The sequence below is a fragment of the Photinus pyralis genome, unplaced genomic scaffold, assembly GCF_008802855.1.
Source record: "Photinus pyralis isolate 1611_PpyrPB1 unplaced genomic scaffold, Ppyr1.3 Ppyr1.4_LG8, whole genome shotgun sequence".
Classification (NCBI taxonomy): Eukaryota; Metazoa; Arthropoda; class Insecta; order Coleoptera; family Lampyridae; genus Photinus; species Photinus pyralis.
In genome coordinates, this window is record NW_022170819.1 from 31,636,115 (window position 1) to 31,654,861 (window position 18,747).

The following is an 18,747-nucleotide window of genomic DNA, read 5'->3' on the forward strand; positions in this document are numbered from 1 at the left end:
TTCGCGAGATTTTTGCGACATTATAATTCTTTGGAAAAAATCAAGTCCTCTATGCTGATAAAGTGGAAATTTAAAATGTCAATTTATTGTTCAAAACTTCTGGTTTAAGCTTATTTTTGCCCGTGTACTACAGGGAATGCTGTAAAGTATTTTTTCAAATTTTGTTTTATTAAACATAGGAAAATTTACGTATATACCGCTTCATAGCAAACGGGAACAACAGTATATCTAAAAATAAAAAGCGATAACACCGTGCGCATTTTCGATAAATGTGTGAGATTGCGAAATAAGCGAAGAAGAGTACCGGATTGTAAGGGGGTTTTCGGCAGACGAGGCTAAACTTTTAAAGAGCTAGAACGTGAATGGCAGAATTAAATTTTGCGCCAAGAACCAATTTCCAAAGAAAATGATAACCAACTTTAAAGCGACTTTTGCGCTAAAAGGGGACCGAATCTGAATCAAATCCATAATGGGCTGCAAACTTTCTGATTGTACCCGTATATGATTAACAAATAGGAGTAACCTCACCTCAACTACACGGGAATTTTCCCACAAATCGTCTCACAGGTTTTCCTCGAAGATTGCAGAAACTCTAGGGAACTTTAGCGGGCGAAGTAGAAGTCCGACTTACCCATTCAATCATTTACTCTGCCTAGGTTTGTGTCGAACTCGCATTCGGCTCACTCGGCCCGGGTTTTACACCATCACTTTTGCGTGGAAGTTTAATAACAGGCCTATTTTAATGCCGAACGGGCCGAAGGCACGCAAAAGTGATAGCTCTAAAAGCGGTTCCGAGCGAGCCGAAGTTTTTTCTTCGGGGAACTCCTGCACTCTTAGAAATATTTTGAAAAAAATTTGTTTCAGGAAACTTCTCTCAAAACTTCCGAATTGAAGTAAAGTGAAAAAGCGCAAAATGCACATTTTGATACTCACAATACTCCCCTTCCCCACCCCTCCCTTTTTAGGGGAATCTTTCAAAAGAAAAAAATCCCCTTTATGTGATGGTTTTGTCCGTCTGTTCGTCTGTTCCCCGTGTAACTCGAAAACGAAGAGAGACAGCGATGTCAAACCTTCGCCTACCGATTTCTACGAGTTCAAGAGATTAGGGCTACTGAATATGAGCCGGATTAAAAGTCGGGTTTCCGAATGCGAGCTGAGTGGCAAAAAATTCCCCCACTGAAAATCGTATACGACTCTTCGTTTCTTGTTTATCGTCAATCGCAATGCAAATGTGCTTATTTCGTTAAATGAAGCAAGAAAAAATTAGATTACCTAGAATATAAAAAGCGAAGACATCTCGTCGTCATTTAAAAACTAAGGGAAACAAAACAAATATCCCCCTTGGCGAATCGCAGCATTAGCTTTAGAATCTGCATATTGTATATAACAAAACCCTATCATCCCGACCCTATATATGCATGTAGTTGACAAGAGGAAAGGATTGGTCAGGGGCGCACTCGTGTCGTGTTGAGAATTATAAGAGCCCTTTAAACTGGTGACGTCAGCCACAGTGCTGGCGGATGTGAGGTGGCGCCAACATAAAACCCGACATTTCAAGGGCACTTTACATCATCCACCCCGTGCAAAATTATAAAACATAAAGAAGATTAATTTATTGTAACTACCAGCCTCCATTTCCACGTTTTTCTACTTAATTTCCATCAACTTCTTCTGCGGCTTGGTGTATGTGGCGGTATATGAAATGACGAAAAACAACTAATAAACCGTTTACTCTGGATTTAATTACGAGCGAAAATCAATAGGGGAAATGGAGAACGACCTTATTGCGTAACATTCTAAAGTGTCAATGAGGTGCATGCCTGGAGAAGTACGGGAGTTACGAATTTTCGAAGAAATTAATTGCTTCCGTAATTATCAATCAATCGATTTTCGTTGCCGGCGTAAAAATGCGGCGGCGACGCGAAGGAAGTTTCGGTTTTGAATCAATTATTCCATTATAGTTCGCAATATTGCAGTTGTGCTCATCTGAATATCTATTTGTGATTTCCGTAGATTGAAACTTGAGAAATCTCGATTACGCCCATAGCGTTGTTATCATTATTATTTTTGTTACAAATTGAATTGGTGGGTGTAAACGGAACAATATTGTAAAGTAAGTACCTACTCCCGGGAGATGGGGAGGTCTCATCGCGTATTCATTACATGGAACATCCAGAAATATACCAACTCAATAACTTTTTACAAGAATTACGAATCGAGTGGGTAAAGTAGATTAAGACCCATTTTAAAATAACTCCCTAGTTGCATTCAAGCCGGTAACAGCCCTGTGATGTATCACTAACACTATAAACTTAACGTGCAGGTTATCTGTAGAAAACATGATACTTCCTATACTAAATAACGCAAAATACCGTTTTTTTGGCAGATAATCTGCACGTTAAGTTTGAAGTTTCTGATACGTGAGGTTGACGTTCGGAGCTTGTTATTTCGAATTTCAAGTTTCAAATTTATTAACCAATATTTGAAGTTTGATTCGAAACCTAAACACGCTCGATCTTTGAAGCTTGAAGCAAATCTCGGTGAGCGTAAAACTATCAAGATTTGAATTTAAAATCGAAATTTTATTTGTAAGCACCCTGTAGTAAGTGTGTTAAAATGCATACGTTAAATTTTTATTCAATGATTTAACCATTGAATAAAAACACTATAAGAAGCCTAACGCTTATGGAAGAAAGCGCGACATATCCCCTTGTACCCGCATTGGTTGGGGCCCCGAACTCTCTTTGAGGTAAATAGGGGGAAAGCAAATTTTCATTCTTCTCAGTTCAAGAATCGACACTATCGACAGTGTTCCCATTATATTCTCAGTTCAATCTCTGTCGCCCTTTATTTCCACGGGGTTATGCTTCTTATGGTTAAATGTAGTCCCATCCTTTGAAATTAAATCCGTTATTAGTTCTCAACTTATTTCTGCTTCTCCTTGTCCCTATAACAGCAGGATTTAGTATTTTACTCCTCCGCGATAGTCGAAAAGTGCAACTGACTGCTAATATGGGTTGTTTGAATCGTTCGGAAGATTCCTTTTTACGGGACGTATGCCATGTAGTTCTCTAAAATCATTCAACACGAACGAAAAGAATTTTTAATCCAAACATCACAAACTCAATGTTTTCCTAAAATTTAAACTCTTTGCTTTATACTTTCCTAAACAATTCCAGACTAAAGTGAAGTATTATGAAGTGAGGTGCAATGTTGTAACGACAATACACAATTAGGATGTTGAAAACCACACTGTATGCGATATGTTTGAATATTAAAAGAATCTGACTCTTGTCAGTATCCTTAAACTTGATGCTTAGAGAGTGAATCTGAGGTCGAATCGAGGTGTAGTAGATCTTCTTACCATCTCCATTGTGGAGTCATTTGAATAGGCATGTCCTCTGAGAACTGCCAAGACGCCCTATAACCATCCAGGGCTCTCAGTTGGGCAAACTGTTCAATAAGGCAAAGAAGAGCAATGGTATAGTCGATTCATTCCCACGGAAAATGACTGGGCGGTTTTCAGTCAGATGGTGGATGTGACGAGGGTAACCTGGGCGGTGAAACCAGCCCTGCTGCAATGGGCACTGGCTGTTATTTTCATCTACCTAGTGCTATTCATTTAAAAATAGATATAAGGATTTCCCATGTCTACTTTTAATTGACAAAAACAAAAATTCTTTTGAAAGACGACTAATTTTATGCAACCGAAATAACATGCGCATCCATTTTGCATTGTCATTCTAGATTTTAATAAAAACGACAGTAAATAGTATGCTTTTAGGTTATGATGAACAGATATTAAATTCGGCCACTATTTCCCTTAAATTTCTTATGGGATTCTCTTCCACAAAAATTAAAACATTCACTTTCATATCCCCCGTTAAAATTGAAGGTTGTTTACGGTGTCTTATGGATCGTTTTTGAATAACCACCAATTTTAAAGTGACCAACACAGAAAATAAATCTCTTACGCTCCGTAAACTATTACCGGCACTATACCAATTTACAATATCAACTTTTTCTTCAATTGAATACATCGCAATAATAATTAATATGACAGCAAAATCTTCATTTGTTTTAAGAAGTTGTTTCGGTTGCATAAAATTAGGCGCCCTTCAGAAGAATTCTTGTCATTTAAAACTAGACATAGGAAATCCCTATGTCTACTTTTAAATAAATATTATTGTATATACGGGCTGTATCGCTTTCAAATACATACCTAAACAATGGAGGGAGACAAAAATGGTCTTTAGCCCCAAACCTGGCAAAGTAACTTACACTACAATAAGACACTTCGACTGTGCGATAGATAATAACGGATACGGTGCTAAAACGGTCTCTGCTCTACTGGATTTGCCTCCACTAGTTCTACACGTGAGAGAGAAGACCACTCTGGCATCCTTGCGTCTGAAAAATAAGGGGTTGTTGAATGGCAGAGGTACTGAGTGATTGTCTATGCTAGAGGGGCGATCGGACTCACTCATCCCTCAATTCATACTGGGGAAAAACTACCACATCTATCTTGATGAGGATGTGGCATCTCAACCAGACATATTCATCTTCACGGATGGATCTAAAACAATGGAAGAAAGAGACAAAGAACTAAACTTCCATATCAGACAACCACTAGGCAAACTTCCTACTGTATTCCAATCAGAGTCGGTGGGACTAACGCTCAGTGCAAGAAAAGTTCTTATGCACCACATAAAGAACAATACTGTCAATCCTCCAGTGGCCACTTGGCCACTGTAAAATTACATCTAGATTGGTTTCCGAATATCACCACGCACTAAAGCAAGTAGGAAGCAGCAGCTCTTGAGTTCGCATGGGTCAAAGGGCATGCCGAAATGGAAGGTAATGAGAAGCCTTCAGAGGACCATCTGGTAGCCTGGCGCGTTTTTGCACAGGGTTAGCAAGAACGAACCTGAAGTTACTCGTGGTCATACTTTTTGGGCACTATAAACGAACACATGCACCGCATGGGTTTGGTCAGCATCTTGTAGAGGACGTTACACAGACGCTAAAACGCCACAACTCAAATTTTATGAAGTCCCGCTGTAGCCCAACTGAAACGATCCATGTTGGAAGTATCCTGACCGGACGTGGCTACGATGATTAGAGCCGCCTTCCCTTCCAGCATCCTTAAGTTCATCTCACCTGTGGGATGGTTTCAGTGACGTCGAGGGGTTGGACGACGACGGGAGGTAGTACAAAATTGCGGCCTAGGTTCGCCTCCTATCGTAATGCAAAATCCAGACCCTTCTAGATGATTTAGAGGGTACTGTGAGACCTAAATATCCTCCAAATACTATTTTCAGATGCATGAGAAATGTTTTATGACCATTGTGGATGTTTGAGAGTATTCTTTAAAGAAACTGAGGAGACAGTCACTATAAGGTTTTAAAATAGACCCTCTGCGCTACTTCAGAGACTATCAATAGACATTTTGGAGATCTCCTTTGCTGGAAGATGTATCTTTCAAATCTTCCGTAAAACTATTCTTCACACAATTTTTGGATTTCTAAGAGATTCTTTAGATAGATTGAGGGACACCTTAAGGATACTTTCGAGATAAACCTTCTGGATGTGTCTAGATATCTTTTTCTGAAATAATTCCTGGAGGATTTTTATATTCATGAACGATTTTACGGAAAACTTAGTTTCCTAGTAAGTCGAGTTGTCAATTCATTCATAAATTCTTGGTACATTGTCTAAAATGCTTTATTTGTGTATTTTCATATGCCGTTCTATTAATTTTGCCTCTTCAGAGGGTTTTTAAAAAATGGACTTAGCAGCGGTTCAAGTTATCTTCGAAATCTTTTTAATTTCTTTAGTTTTTAGAATATTTTTTATAGATCTTTCAGAATTCGTTCAAAGATTATTAAAAGTTCCTCTGAAAATTTGGCGGCACTTTTAAGAGATTCTTCAGGATTTCTGCAAGGAATCTTTGACACTTCCGAGACGCTAATTCAATCTTGACCGTAAGTGTTTACAGGTTCTTCTGCTACTTATCAAATTTTTGAAAATCAAAGACATTTTTTGAAGAATCTTTGATTAGATTTGAAAAACCTCTGAAGTATCTGCACGAACTTCTTAATAGGCGCTTCACAAGAATCGAAGAGAATGCTGTAAATAATCCTTAAACTTTCTTTCAAAAATTATTAAGCCCATAAATTTATGGTGGAGACTATCAGTTATTCAAGACCGATCAAGTTCAAGGTGAGGACCAATGTGCCTATCAACCAGGAAAATCCTGTGAACTTGCTATCCACAGAGTAGTGGATGTATCTGGAATGGCGGCGATCTTCTGGAAGGAGGTAGCTCTAGGGGCATTTTTAGATATAGAGCGGGCGTTTCACAATACCACTTTTCTAGAATCGATTAAAACTGCTATGGAACGAAAGGAGGTAAATTCTACCGTGTGTAGATGGAAATCCCAAACGGTGAATTAGAAACGTCCATCTTAAAGCTAAATAGGATAAAGATAAAACTTGCGACATGGGCGAGATGGTCACAGATCACTATCGTTTGAACAAACACCTGCACAAAATGGAACTGACTGACAGCCCGTTATGCAGAGGTTGTGGCGGGAAAGAAAAAACTCTACACCACGTCATTTGCCAATGTGAAGCATACACTAAAGCAAAGGAACGCTTATTTTGAAATGAAAAAATTACACAAGAGGAAGTAGCAAGTCTTCAGCCTATCAAAATCCTGGAAACAGGTTGAAAGGTAGACAATACCGGGGAGCATATTAGACCAAAAGGTCGGAGTGCAGAAACCGACTGGGACCATCCCTAGTACAAAGGTAAAGGTAAAGCTTGAGCTTACAAATCGAAGAAACCTGACACTTGAAGTTGGAAGCTTGTTTTGTAAATACTAAAACTGGTTGATAGAAGCTTGAAGTGAAAAGCGTTTCAAGATGGAAGTTAAGCCCTTGAAACTTTAAACTTACGACCAGGGTTAAAAGCGCATTGAAATTTAAAACCGCAAGCTTTAATCTTCGATGCTTGCAATTTAAAAAAGTTTTTCAAAGGGTAATTCCACCATTTGTTTCTCGTCGCCATATTGATTTCAGAGCTTGTTTGGAATTATGGCATTGCTATTCCAACGTACCTTTTTGTCCGTTTTGAACATTTGGTGTTAGTTGAAGCCCCCCTTTAGTCAACGCACAATATACAGGGTGTTTTTTTGGGAGTACTAGTACTACCGGAAGTAGATAGTGCAATAGTAAGAAAATGGTCATTCCATTAAAAAAAAACTGAGTTTCTAGTGTTTGAAGTTTCATAACTTTGGATCTTTGTTTTTCATTTTCTTTTGTTTGATTTTTGTTTTGTTATTGGTTTCGGTAGTTTAAGTACCTACTGTTATCAATATTACTAGACATATTTTTGTATTTTTGATTTATTTTTAACTCTATTGTACTCTGGCAAGTTGTAAAATGTTATTTTTGCTCTGAAATGGGAAAGGTTATGTCTTTCTGTTGAGCAAATAAAGGATTATTATTATTATTATATCATCCATAGGTGCGGTTGTCCGCAACTTAACTTTTTTTAAGTACACTAAAAGAAAGCCATATTCATTCTCTATGCACTGATAAAAAAGGGTTGCCATGACTACAACCGATTTCAAGTAATCAATGATCAAAGTACCATCTGCATCCACCATTTTTTTTCTTAAAGTCAAAATAACTTAAAAAACCATAAATGGCAGATATCAACATGTGGGTATTAAAAGAACTGAAATTTCACGTAGAATCCAAAAATACAATAGAGGCTGCCATTTAAAATAACGAAGTTACTAGCCACTTTCGGTATTTCCGGAAGTGCAGCAATTTTGAAAATATTTCACATCGATTGGGCCTTCAGAGTAACTCCTACAAATTTTTAAAAACCTACCTATTTTACTTTCCCGGAAACGTTTAACTAAAGCTCACAAAAACACCCTGTATACAGAGTGTAGCACCCCTCGGATCATAAAAGATACCGAAAAAAGTCACAGAGCAAAATTATACACATTTACCCGTCGCCATATTTCTAAAATATTTTTGATCGCCAGGGGCGTGCTGTATTCCAGTGGCGTATCAAACTTGCGTTTTTTTAAATGGAATATCTCATATTTTATTACTGATTTGGAAGGTACTTGAAAAAAACTTATTTTTTTTATTTTGAACCTCCATTGTTTCATCATGGCACATTTAGATTCGGAAAATGAGGTTTTTTGTATAAATTGGTGTTTCGACTTGGTTATTCTCTGAAATGTTCTTACGGAATGTTTTCTTTGTATCAGTGGAAAATTAGTCGTTTTGGCTACCCAGAGATATAATTTGTTTAGGGGGTGGCCATTTGAAATTTTTGAAAAAATATTATGACATTTTGCGAAGGTCAATCAAAAATTTAAGTGACTAAAAAAATTATTTGACTGTGGAAGAGGTCTTGACCTGTAGCTGAGTTCAAAACTTAGCCGCCTGCGCGATTTAGTGTCTCTAAATAAGTTTCGAAAAACTGTCAAATTGTGGCGAAAAAAGATTATAACAGCAAACTCGTTAAAGTTAGGGGTATAATATGTTATATAAAAAAATTCAAGTGCATTCTAAATCAGTAATAAAATATGCGATGTTCCATTAAAAAAAATGCAAGTTTGATATGTCATTGGAATACAGCACGCCACTGGTATTCAAAAATGTTTTAGAAACATGTCGGCGGTGATTGCGTACAATTTCGCTCTCAGTAAAGGAATTATGATCCGAGGGGTCTTAGATGCTACACCCTGTATGCGTGGGCGCACTATACGATTGCTCTATTATATTAACCGATGGTCGTAGGTGTTGGAGTAGGTTGCAATGTTTTTCCCATTTAATACACATTCATAATCAGGGTGGAAGAACGAAAAACAAGTTCTAAATCAGCATATGCCCGATGAAAGCGCATTGTTGGTAATACAGATCAGTATTTTATTAGCAGTTTTAAATTATTGATCTTGATCTAACTCGGAATAGATTAGAGCCTCTACACTATAGCAGAAAGTTTTTAGTGAAAATTTGAGGTTCCTAGCTATTGTAATTGCTGAGATGTCAGCCGGACAGCCAGCCAGCCGTAACGTATTTTTTTCAAAAATGCACTAAAAATTGTCAAATAAATGTGCGAATGCGCAGACACATACCAAGAGTAACTACAACAATCTGAGCACAGGCACACCACAATTTAGGAACAATAAAATAACCTAACACACCTTTTTTAAGTTAAAAAATAATTTTCTCAATGTATGTTTATTTTTCGATTAATGGAAGAATTCCACACTACTCGCAAAGGTACAAGTACGTGTTATACTTTTTACCATTTTCGCAGGCATACATAAAGGGATACAGCGGTCCTTTTGGGTGCGTTTGACAAATGTAGTATATCGAAGGGTTGTAATCCATCACGCCGTTTTGCCCCACATGTTCACACGCGCTGATCGGCTCCCTGTTGCACGTGCCGTTCCTGAGCGATATGTCGCAGAAGGTCGTTCTCGGGTTGTACGCGTAGCCACAGTTACATGAATCGCTGAAGAGTTCTATGGGGCTTTTATTCCACTCGTCCTTCCCATGGCGAGCGCAATGATGGTACCTGTTGCAATCGAACGGATCGGGATACATTCCCGTTGTGCGACACATGAATGTAGCGTCCCCAACGTCTGGAATTGCAGAAGAGTCTGGCGTGGTGGTCCATTCGCTGTCCCAGTATTTAGCACCATTCAAGCCAAGATTTGTTCTAAGTACATTGATTTTAGAATCATCGGCGCTTTGCGCATTGGCAATTAGCTGCAAATATTCGAATTGAATAACACATCTACAGGCAATAAGAATGAAATACTCACAATAGAAAAAAGTATGGATGCTAAGATGTTCATCTTTGTTATTCTCAGACTGAGCAATCACAACTATAGTGACTCTATGGTAATAACACGAAACTTTATATACCTACATCCTCGCCCATATAATTCCAAATTTATCTAAGTAGGTACTCTAATCGGGCCTTGTCATTAAGGCGATAACATGATATGCGATCTTGAATGATACCAATTTTCCTCATACCTCCTGATTGGCTCGATACCATGTGACACACCTCGGTTTTATATCTTTGAGCAGATTTCTGCTTGTCACGAATCTAATTTTGCTTATGTTAAAAACACTAGGGAGGCGTAGTAGTAGACAAATAATTAAAATGGACGAAGTAATGTGCTATTTTTTCCGTACCGTACACATCTTTTTTGAATTCTCCGAAGAGCTTCCCAAGACTTTCTGAAGTCCTCAGCCAAGAATCTCTAAGTAATGGTGTTTTTTTTATTTACAATAGTGTCGGCTTAAAATTCCTTGTTGGGGAAGATGGGCCTCGATGACAACCCAGATCAACTTAAAAATATACATGATCCTGACTAACACAAAGTAATGTTTTACTTAAGCGACATTCTTTTTTTGGAGGTACACGTCCACTCTAGTAAATGATAAGGTTACCCACCTACTTACTCTGTCATCATGATTATTTTGTTTTGCAAACTATTATCATAAATCCTGCAAATATGCAAATCTCTGTGACAAACACTTGTCCAGTATTATGGTGCTAAATTCACCTAATTTTGTTTTTGGTACGTTAGTGGTTAATTGCCCACTAATTCTCTTAGTCCATAAACAAATCCTGTCATAGCATGACGTTGTGGAATGTGTCCATAATTTGGGCACTCCAATGTATTACGTGTATATAAGTTCAACTTCCAACGTTCAAAATGCCGAGAGTGTGGAAATCCACTGACGCAAACATCACAATAACACTCTCGTTATCGTACTCATTGAGACGTTTGTTTTTCTCTTTGTGAGTATCCACTTCCCGCACCCGGTCTCTAGACATATGAGAAAAACTTTGACCAAGTGCATTAGCAGATACAGGTTGATGGAAAACAATCCTTTCCTCGAAACCCTCCCACTGCTAGTCACAGAATTTGGCACACAAAAAGAAAGGTTCTTGAAAGTGTCGCTGGTTGATGGCCGATCAAGGTCTTGGTGATAGAATCTCACAGCTTTCACTATCCAGTTATTTTTGTGGTGGTGCTGGTTCAGTATTCTTCCAAAATCAAAAATACCTACTGATTTGATGCTACATGAGAATGATTTCAATTTTGTACAGGGTGTTTTTTAACTAATGGTCAATTTTAATAACCTGATACCTTAAAAAGTTGTCTTTTAAATGAAACACTTTTTGTACTTTCAAGTGTCAAAATAAATTCTACATAGATAAACTATCACATTCCCTATACCCATCTGCTATGCTTTCTATTTTATTTTCAATTTTCTAAAATTGTGACCGTTATGCATAAAATAGATGACATAATAAACATGTAATAATAACAAACGACAAAATAGTAAACAAATATCAATTGAGGTTTTTTCAGTACATCACAGGATCTTGCGATGAACCCCGTTGGTAATTGCCTCTCGGCATCCGTTTCATCAAAAGCTCCCTAATTTCCAGTTCTTCACGAGAAGCAACTGGTGTGAAGTAAGCTTTGTATTTACATATATGAGGCGCTTTCTTTCGGCTACTTCGCGATCATGATTTCAAAATCATGATTCGTAGGATCACGTTTTACGAAAGAACGCGCGAATTTAAATCAAAATACGGTTAGGTACATATTTGCACTCGAATTACGTATTTTTTGATTGGATTATGAAAATAACTTAAATACAAGCGGAAGCACTTGCACGATTCTGCTCCTCTTCAGTTATAAATATTGACTAACTTAACAATTGAGCAAAAATGTCGTTGCATTTATAGGTTAGGAATTCAGGATCATAAAACTTTAATGTTCAGTTTGTTCACGATTTTAGCAATCATGATTATAAGATCACACTTCGAAAGAACGTGATTTGACAATCCAAACGCGTTTGGATCACCGAAAGAAAGCGCCTAGGTATGACCCCACCCATAAACGCCAAGTGACGTTAAATCTGGAGATCTAGGAGGCCAACGGCACGGATCTCAGGTCCCAGTCCATTTTCAAAACTGTGCGTCAGAGACATCATGGGTAGAATGAGCCGGCGCTCCGTCATGTTGAAACCCAAGTAATATCTCCAAGAAGGCACAATCTACTCACAAGGCCTCCTAAGAAAATTATGCAGCACAGTCACAACTTAAAAAAATCTAAAATAAAACGGAAAGCATAACAGATAGGAATAGGGAATGTAATAATTGATCGATGTAGAATTTGTTTCGACATTTGAAAGAAAAATCAACTTTTTACTGTTTGAATTTATTTTATTTTATTTTTTTTTTTTATTTTGGACTTTATTTTTAAGCGGGTTTCAGTCAAGAGCTGCTATACTAACCCAACCCGCTATACATTTACAAATGTCTATGCCCGAACCCAGATTCGAACCAGGAACCCCTGGTGGCGTAGTCCGACTTTCACGCCACTACACCACATACGCTGTCAAATTATTAAAATTGACCATTACTTTTAAAATACACTGTATGTAAACAAGTATAAATTGTGCACAACTCTTGTGCAGATAAAGCGAAATTTTTTTAACCGAAATAACTTTTGTTTTGACATCACCAATGGATATATTTCTTGCAGACGTCTCAATCGCCCTTTGTGAGTACCCTCTTCCGACAATCCGTTCTTGAGGTATAAAGGAATATAGCCGATTACGATAAGAGGTCGAGGAGGAGGGCTATGGTTGGTAGAAATTAATTCCGTTCGTTGAGACTTTTCATTAGAGTACCATGAAGGATAAAACTAGTTCCACTCCTCCCCCCCCACCCCTTCCCCTCGTACTTTGATAAGAGGACAGGAAGAAGGGCAGTAGTTGGTAGAAAACGGTTCCTTTCGTTGAAAACCTTTAATTAGAATACAATGAGAGATAAAATTAATTCTTAAGGTGTGCCAGACGGCCATCAAATTTCGCTGTGCCCCCCCCCCCCCACGAATTATTCCCTGAGATGTTGTTTTTGCAAGTAAAACGTGCATAACTTTTACATACGACAACCAATTGGTCTCAGATTTTGCATACGCATGCCTTTAGTGGTGTTAAGTTAAGCTTTACATGGCTTAAATGGGGGGGGGGGGGGGTAAACACATGTTCTACCCTTCATGGTATTCTAATGAAAGATCTCATCGAAATAAAGTGGTTTGTACAAACTATATCTTTCCCGTGCGACTCTTTTTCGAGATCAGTGAGCGACGGGTCCTGAGTATGTGTGTGGGGAGGGGGGGGGGTTATTTTATCTCTCATTGTATTCTAATTAAAGCTCTCAACGAAAGGACCAGTTTTCTACAAACTACTGCCCTTCTTTCTGTCCTCTTATCAAAGTACGGGGTGAAGGGGGAAGGGGGGGGGGAGTGAAACTAGTCTGGTACTCTAATGAAAGGTCTCAACGAAAGGAATTAATTTATACTAACCATAGTCTTCCTCCTCGATCTCTTGTCGTGATCGGTTATAATTCCTTATATCTTAAGAATGAATTGTCAAAGGAAAGTACCTACATAGGGCGATTGGGACGTTTGGAAGAAATATAACCATTGGGCATTTAAATGAAATTTGATACATCGCCACTTGGAATAAAAGAAAATTTAACACCAGTTTCAAAATTTGGTTTTGGGCATGCGCAGTGCCAACTTTCTTATTTATGAAAGAAATTTCGTAGGGGTGTTTACAAAAAAATGCGCTTTACCTGCACAAGGGTTGTGCACAATTTGTACTTGTTTTAATTCTTAAAAAATTCGCTAATAAGCGATCAAAATCTAAACCACCCTCATCTAGCAGTAGGTCAGTACCCCGTTGATTTTGGAAAACTGTTTGAAATTCAATTCAACGGAGTCGTAGGCACAGGGCCCAAAAGACAGCAGTTAAACGTGAAAAATTTGGAAAAATCTTGAATAACTTGATGCTGGGTATAGAAAAATCTGGTAAAAACGACATAGATTTCAAAAATGCAAAAAAATACAGGGTGTTGAAAATAAGAAACTTGCTATCGACATCCAATAAAACCGGGGAAGTGAAACGATCATGATAATATTTTGTTTCAATAGATCATGAAAAACTATGCTACTATGCAAATTTTTCGATTTAATTTATCAATGAAACACAGAATACCTTTAGGTAACGGTTTGCGTGAAATAGCCTGTATAAGCAGTATCTTTTTCATTAATTCAGGAGAAAGTTCATAAGAAAAAGGAAGGAGGAGAGATCATAACTAGCATTGGTTCCCGGGATATTATGTGAAGTAAATTTTCTTCCAGGGCGTTTAAAAATAGTTATTTGTTTCATTAGTACAAAAAATGTCATTTTTTGTACGGATAAAACATAACATTTTTTCTCCAACCCCCTTTACTTCAAATTATATTCGAATTTAGATTCAGTCACAGTTTCACTACTATAGTATAAGAACTTCTGCTTTCTTGTCCTCACGTGTCATACCACTCTAGTTTTTAGGTTAACTTATAACCTATTCGTTCTTACTTCTTACTTCTCACCTCTCGCGACTTTGTAGGGAGCAAATCTTGAGGTAGCATGTTCTGCCGTTTCTATAATCTCTGGCGGAGTGCAATCCATGTCGCTATCAGTTTCAGTCATTTTATTGTATACACAATAATATTGTTATATTTTGTATTGAAATAAAAAACTTACCATACAGTTTTTTAATTAAAATTAATTGCAATTAACTTTTTCAAATTTTGAATTCAAAATGACAGATAATAGTGCAATGGGTCTGAAGTAGATGGCGTTACGCGCGACGGCGGGTTGTCTACGGAATATGTAAATTACGTTACACATGGTTTAAATAAAAATAGCGAGCGTAAATCATTTTCAATACATGTACATACGTATAGGTAACATCATTATTTGCATTGAATATGCAAAAATATTTGATTTGTATGTATAGAAATATCTTACAACCTGCAATGTAAAACGATGTCAATGTGACATATCTCCGTGATTGTAATTTTTTAATTGGCCAACTTTCAAGGTCAATTTCTTTTTGGTACTAGGACCAAAAGTATCCACTTTTTGTACAGTTGCCATGGTGAAAGCGATTAATCCGCAAAACGTCAATTTTAGGTACCGAACACTGTCACAAAATAGCGTCTTATTCAGGTGGTTGGAGAAAAAAGGGATTATTGAGCACTTGTTCCCGGACCCTGTTAACTAAAGTTCGTAAAAATCCTGCGATCTTTCAGGGACGTCAAATAAAGATTAGGTAAATATTCTTAAAAACCTTTCGACTCTAAAAATATTCTTAAATGCTCTTCAATTTTCTTTTATATCTGGCCATAACATGCTCCAGTGCTCCATAATGTCTAAGAAATTTTGTTGCTTCTTAAGAACTTTTAACGATTTGAACATCCAACTCAGAGCCCTCAAAACCCATAGAACGTTCTCGTGGAGACTCGACCCTTATTACTCTTAAAGAACTTCGATTTTTAGTCTGCTATAAAATATATAAGATCAATACTGAAAACTATACGCCATTTAGCATAAGAACAGTCGCAGGCAACCGACCACGGCAAAACATGCCTTTTTCTTCACATGGACTAGAGCGAGATGAAAATATAATAGCATAATTGGTGTACAACTCACAAGTTTTCCAGTGGGCGGCTACCTGCGATGATTGACGTGACTGTTTTTATACTAGAAGACGTCTAATCGTGTCAGCTTTTGTCAGCAAGATCTTGACTTATTTATAAAAAGGGCTGGAACGAACAACCGACTGGCTATCATCTTGTGATATCACACAGAATGTAACATTTACAGATCCTTCTATATGTTATTTGGAGACTTTCGGAAATGTAGGTCACAAACAAAACAGTTTTAATTATTGGATTGTTTGCAAAAAAATATTTGTTTTTGGTATCCTCCACATACTGAAATGGTAGCAAATCAAAAATTATACTGCGCATGCGTAGCCCTAACTTTTATATGTGTGGACCGATTAGGGAAGGAGTGGGTGAAAGGAAGGTTTCGGTGAAAGAATAGATATACTCAAATAAATACGCATTTCAGGGGTAATCCAATAATATACTATTTAGGTAGACAGAGACGGCAATAGGAGCCCAGCCGTCATGTTGCATCGAGAAATCAAATTAGAAAGTAGGCAACACAAAATACACGTAAGACATTACAATACAATATTAGGGAGCAGCCAACTTACAGGCGATGGCTTACAACCATTGTGTACCACTATTTATAAAATAACACAAAAATCATTTTTGATAGTTAGGAAATCCCCTATATTTTAACCAAATACACCGGATTGGTGGAAATGAACCTGGAAATCAAGGTGATGAATTTATATTGCTGGACACAATTGTAACAGCGAGATACCCAAATTTAGTCGTTGAAATTGTATGCGGGAAGTATTCGTGTGTGGTGTATCCGAGATATCGGTCTTCGGGCGACGGTAATCCCGTGTAAAAACGGCGTTAAAGTTTGCAAAATTCGAATTCCATATTATTGGTGTTCTTACCATTGTTCCACTACACAAGGGTGACTCAGCTTACCCCCTTATAATACCAATAACAAACTATTCGAATTGTACAAGCTTCAATACTCTTTTGCAGCGACATCTAATGTATAAATCCATAAGCATAACTTTACTGAACATGTTTACGCTGCCGCTCAATAGAGGGCGCTTTTAAGTATACAAATAGTATATTTTTTCTGTTACACATACAATACATAGGGTTAGCAGTCTGTTGTTTGTGTATATGCAAAGGGAAAATGGACTACACTAAGAGATAAGGAGTGTTACTGTGATCTCTACGTGACTCGAGAGTCAGTGAAAGATCGACCCTTGTAACACGTGGTCGCTTTAGGCTTTAAAGATATTTTGTTAAATTTAGAAATTTGCCGGAATATGAAATTTTATACGTGTACCGCTTCATAATGAAAGAAAACAGAAATAATATTCAAGAAATAAAGTGCGTTAAGATAAGAAACAGGTGTTCAAACAGATAAGAGTCGAAACGTTACAGTGTTGCCGGCTGTAGAAACCGTCGCGACCGAGAATGAGAGGGGCAACTTACCTATGTTTAACAAATCGAGTGAACGCTTGTTTTGCGGTGGGTCCGTTTCAGAATTTTCAATCGGCAAATAGACTAGAAAAGATTTGGTGGGAGAGCGAGATTCTACCTTCAGAGTGACGCCGCGATAGTTGTGGGTGCCAATTTTAACCGCGAAAACGAAACGATGCAAGGTACGTGAGGCAATTTTAGATCGCGAAAAGTTAATATTAAATTGGAGGTTAAACGAGTTCGTGTATACGTTCGAGGATACGATAGAATTATTAACCGCGGTATTATACGTGAAATGTGACTACAAAAGTTAAAATAGGTACCGAAGTCTATATGTACAGGCTGATTCGAATTCGAGGGCCACCATTTGGCAAAGTTGCGTATTTTGATGCTTGACAAAATTTGAGGTCCCTAGCTATTGTAATTGCTGAGATGTCAGCCGGACAGCCAGCCAGCCGTAACGTATTTTTTTCAAAAATGCACTAAAAATTGTCAAATAAATGTGCGAATGCGCACATACCAAGAGTAACTACAACAATCTGAGCACAGGCACACCACAATTGAGGAACAATAAAATAACCTAACACACCTTTTTTAAATAATTTTAAATAATTTTCTCAATGTATGTTTATTTTTCGATTAATGGAAGAATTCCACACTACTCGCAAAGGTACAAGTACGTGTTATACTTTTTACCATTTTCGCAGGCATACATAAAGGGATACAGCGGTCCTTTTGGGTGCGTTTGACAAATGTAGTATATCGAAGGGTTGTAATCCATCACGCCGTTTTGCCCCACATGTTCACACGCGCTGATCGGCTCCCTGTTGCACGTGCCGTTCCTGAGCGATATGTCGCAGAAGGTCGTTCTCGGGTTGTACGCGTAGCCACAGTTACATGAATCGCTGAAGAGTTCTATGGGGCTTTTATTCCACTCGTCCTTCCCATGGCGAGCGCAATGATGGTACCTGTTGCAATCGAACGGATCGGGATACATTCCCGTTGTGCGACACATGAATGTAGCGTCCCCAACGTCTGGAATTGCAGAAGAGTCTGGCGTGGTGGTCCATTCGCTGTCCCAGTATTTAGCACCATTCAAGCCAAGATTTGTTCTAAGTACATTGATTTTAGAATCATCGGCGCTTTGCGCATTGGCAATTAGCTGCAAATATTCGAATTGAATAACACATCTACAGGCAATAAGAATGAAATACTCACAATAGAAAAAAGTATGGATGCTAAGATGTTCATCTTTGTTATTCTCAGACTGAGCAATCACAACTATAGTGACTCTATGGTAATAACACGAAACTTTATATACCTACATCCTCGCCCATATAATTCCAAATTTATCTAAGTAGGTACTCTAATCGGGCCTTGTCATTAAGGCGATAACATGATATGCGATCTTGAATGATACCAATTTTCCTCATACCTCCTGATTGGCTCGATACCATGTGACACACCTCGGTTTTATATCTTTGAGCAGATTTCTGCTTGTCACGAATCTAATTTTGCTTATGTTAAAAACACTAGGGAGGCGTAGTAGTAGACAAATAATTAAAATGGACGAAGTAATGTGCTATTTTTTCCGTACCGTACACATCTTTTTTGAATTCTCCGAAGAGCTTCCCAAGACTTTCTGAAGTCCTCAGCCAAGAATCTCTAAGTAATGGTGTTTTTTTTATTTACAAT

At 37.8% G+C, this 18,747-nt stretch overlaps 2 protein-coding genes across 2 annotated transcripts; both read right to left on the reverse strand.

Annotated features, from left to right (window-relative positions):
- Nucleotides 1-9,255: 9,255 nt before the first annotated feature.
- On the reverse strand, nt 9,256-10,020 carry LOC116179600. The gene is made up of 2 exons (XM_031499399.1): nt 9,862-10,020; nt 9,256-9,805 (listed from the first exon to the last, which is right to left on the reverse strand). Exons 1-2 carry the CDS (start codon nt 9,892-9,894, stop codon nt 9,302-9,304), a joined length of 537 nt encoding a protein of 178 aa, XP_031355259.1. The 5' UTR covers nt 9,895-10,020; the 3' UTR covers nt 9,256-9,301.
- A 7,644-nt stretch (nt 10,021-17,664) lies between these two features.
- Nucleotides 17,665-18,429, reverse strand: LOC116179597. Its single transcript, XM_031499395.1, has 2 exons — nt 18,271-18,429; nt 17,665-18,214 (listed from the first exon to the last, which is right to left on the reverse strand). The coding sequence occupies exons 1-2, from the start codon at nt 18,301-18,303 to the stop codon at nt 17,711-17,713; spliced, it is 537 nt and encodes a 178-aa protein (XP_031355255.1). The 5' UTR covers nt 18,304-18,429; the 3' UTR covers nt 17,665-17,710.
- Between the last annotated feature and the right edge of the window lie 318 nt (nt 18,430-18,747).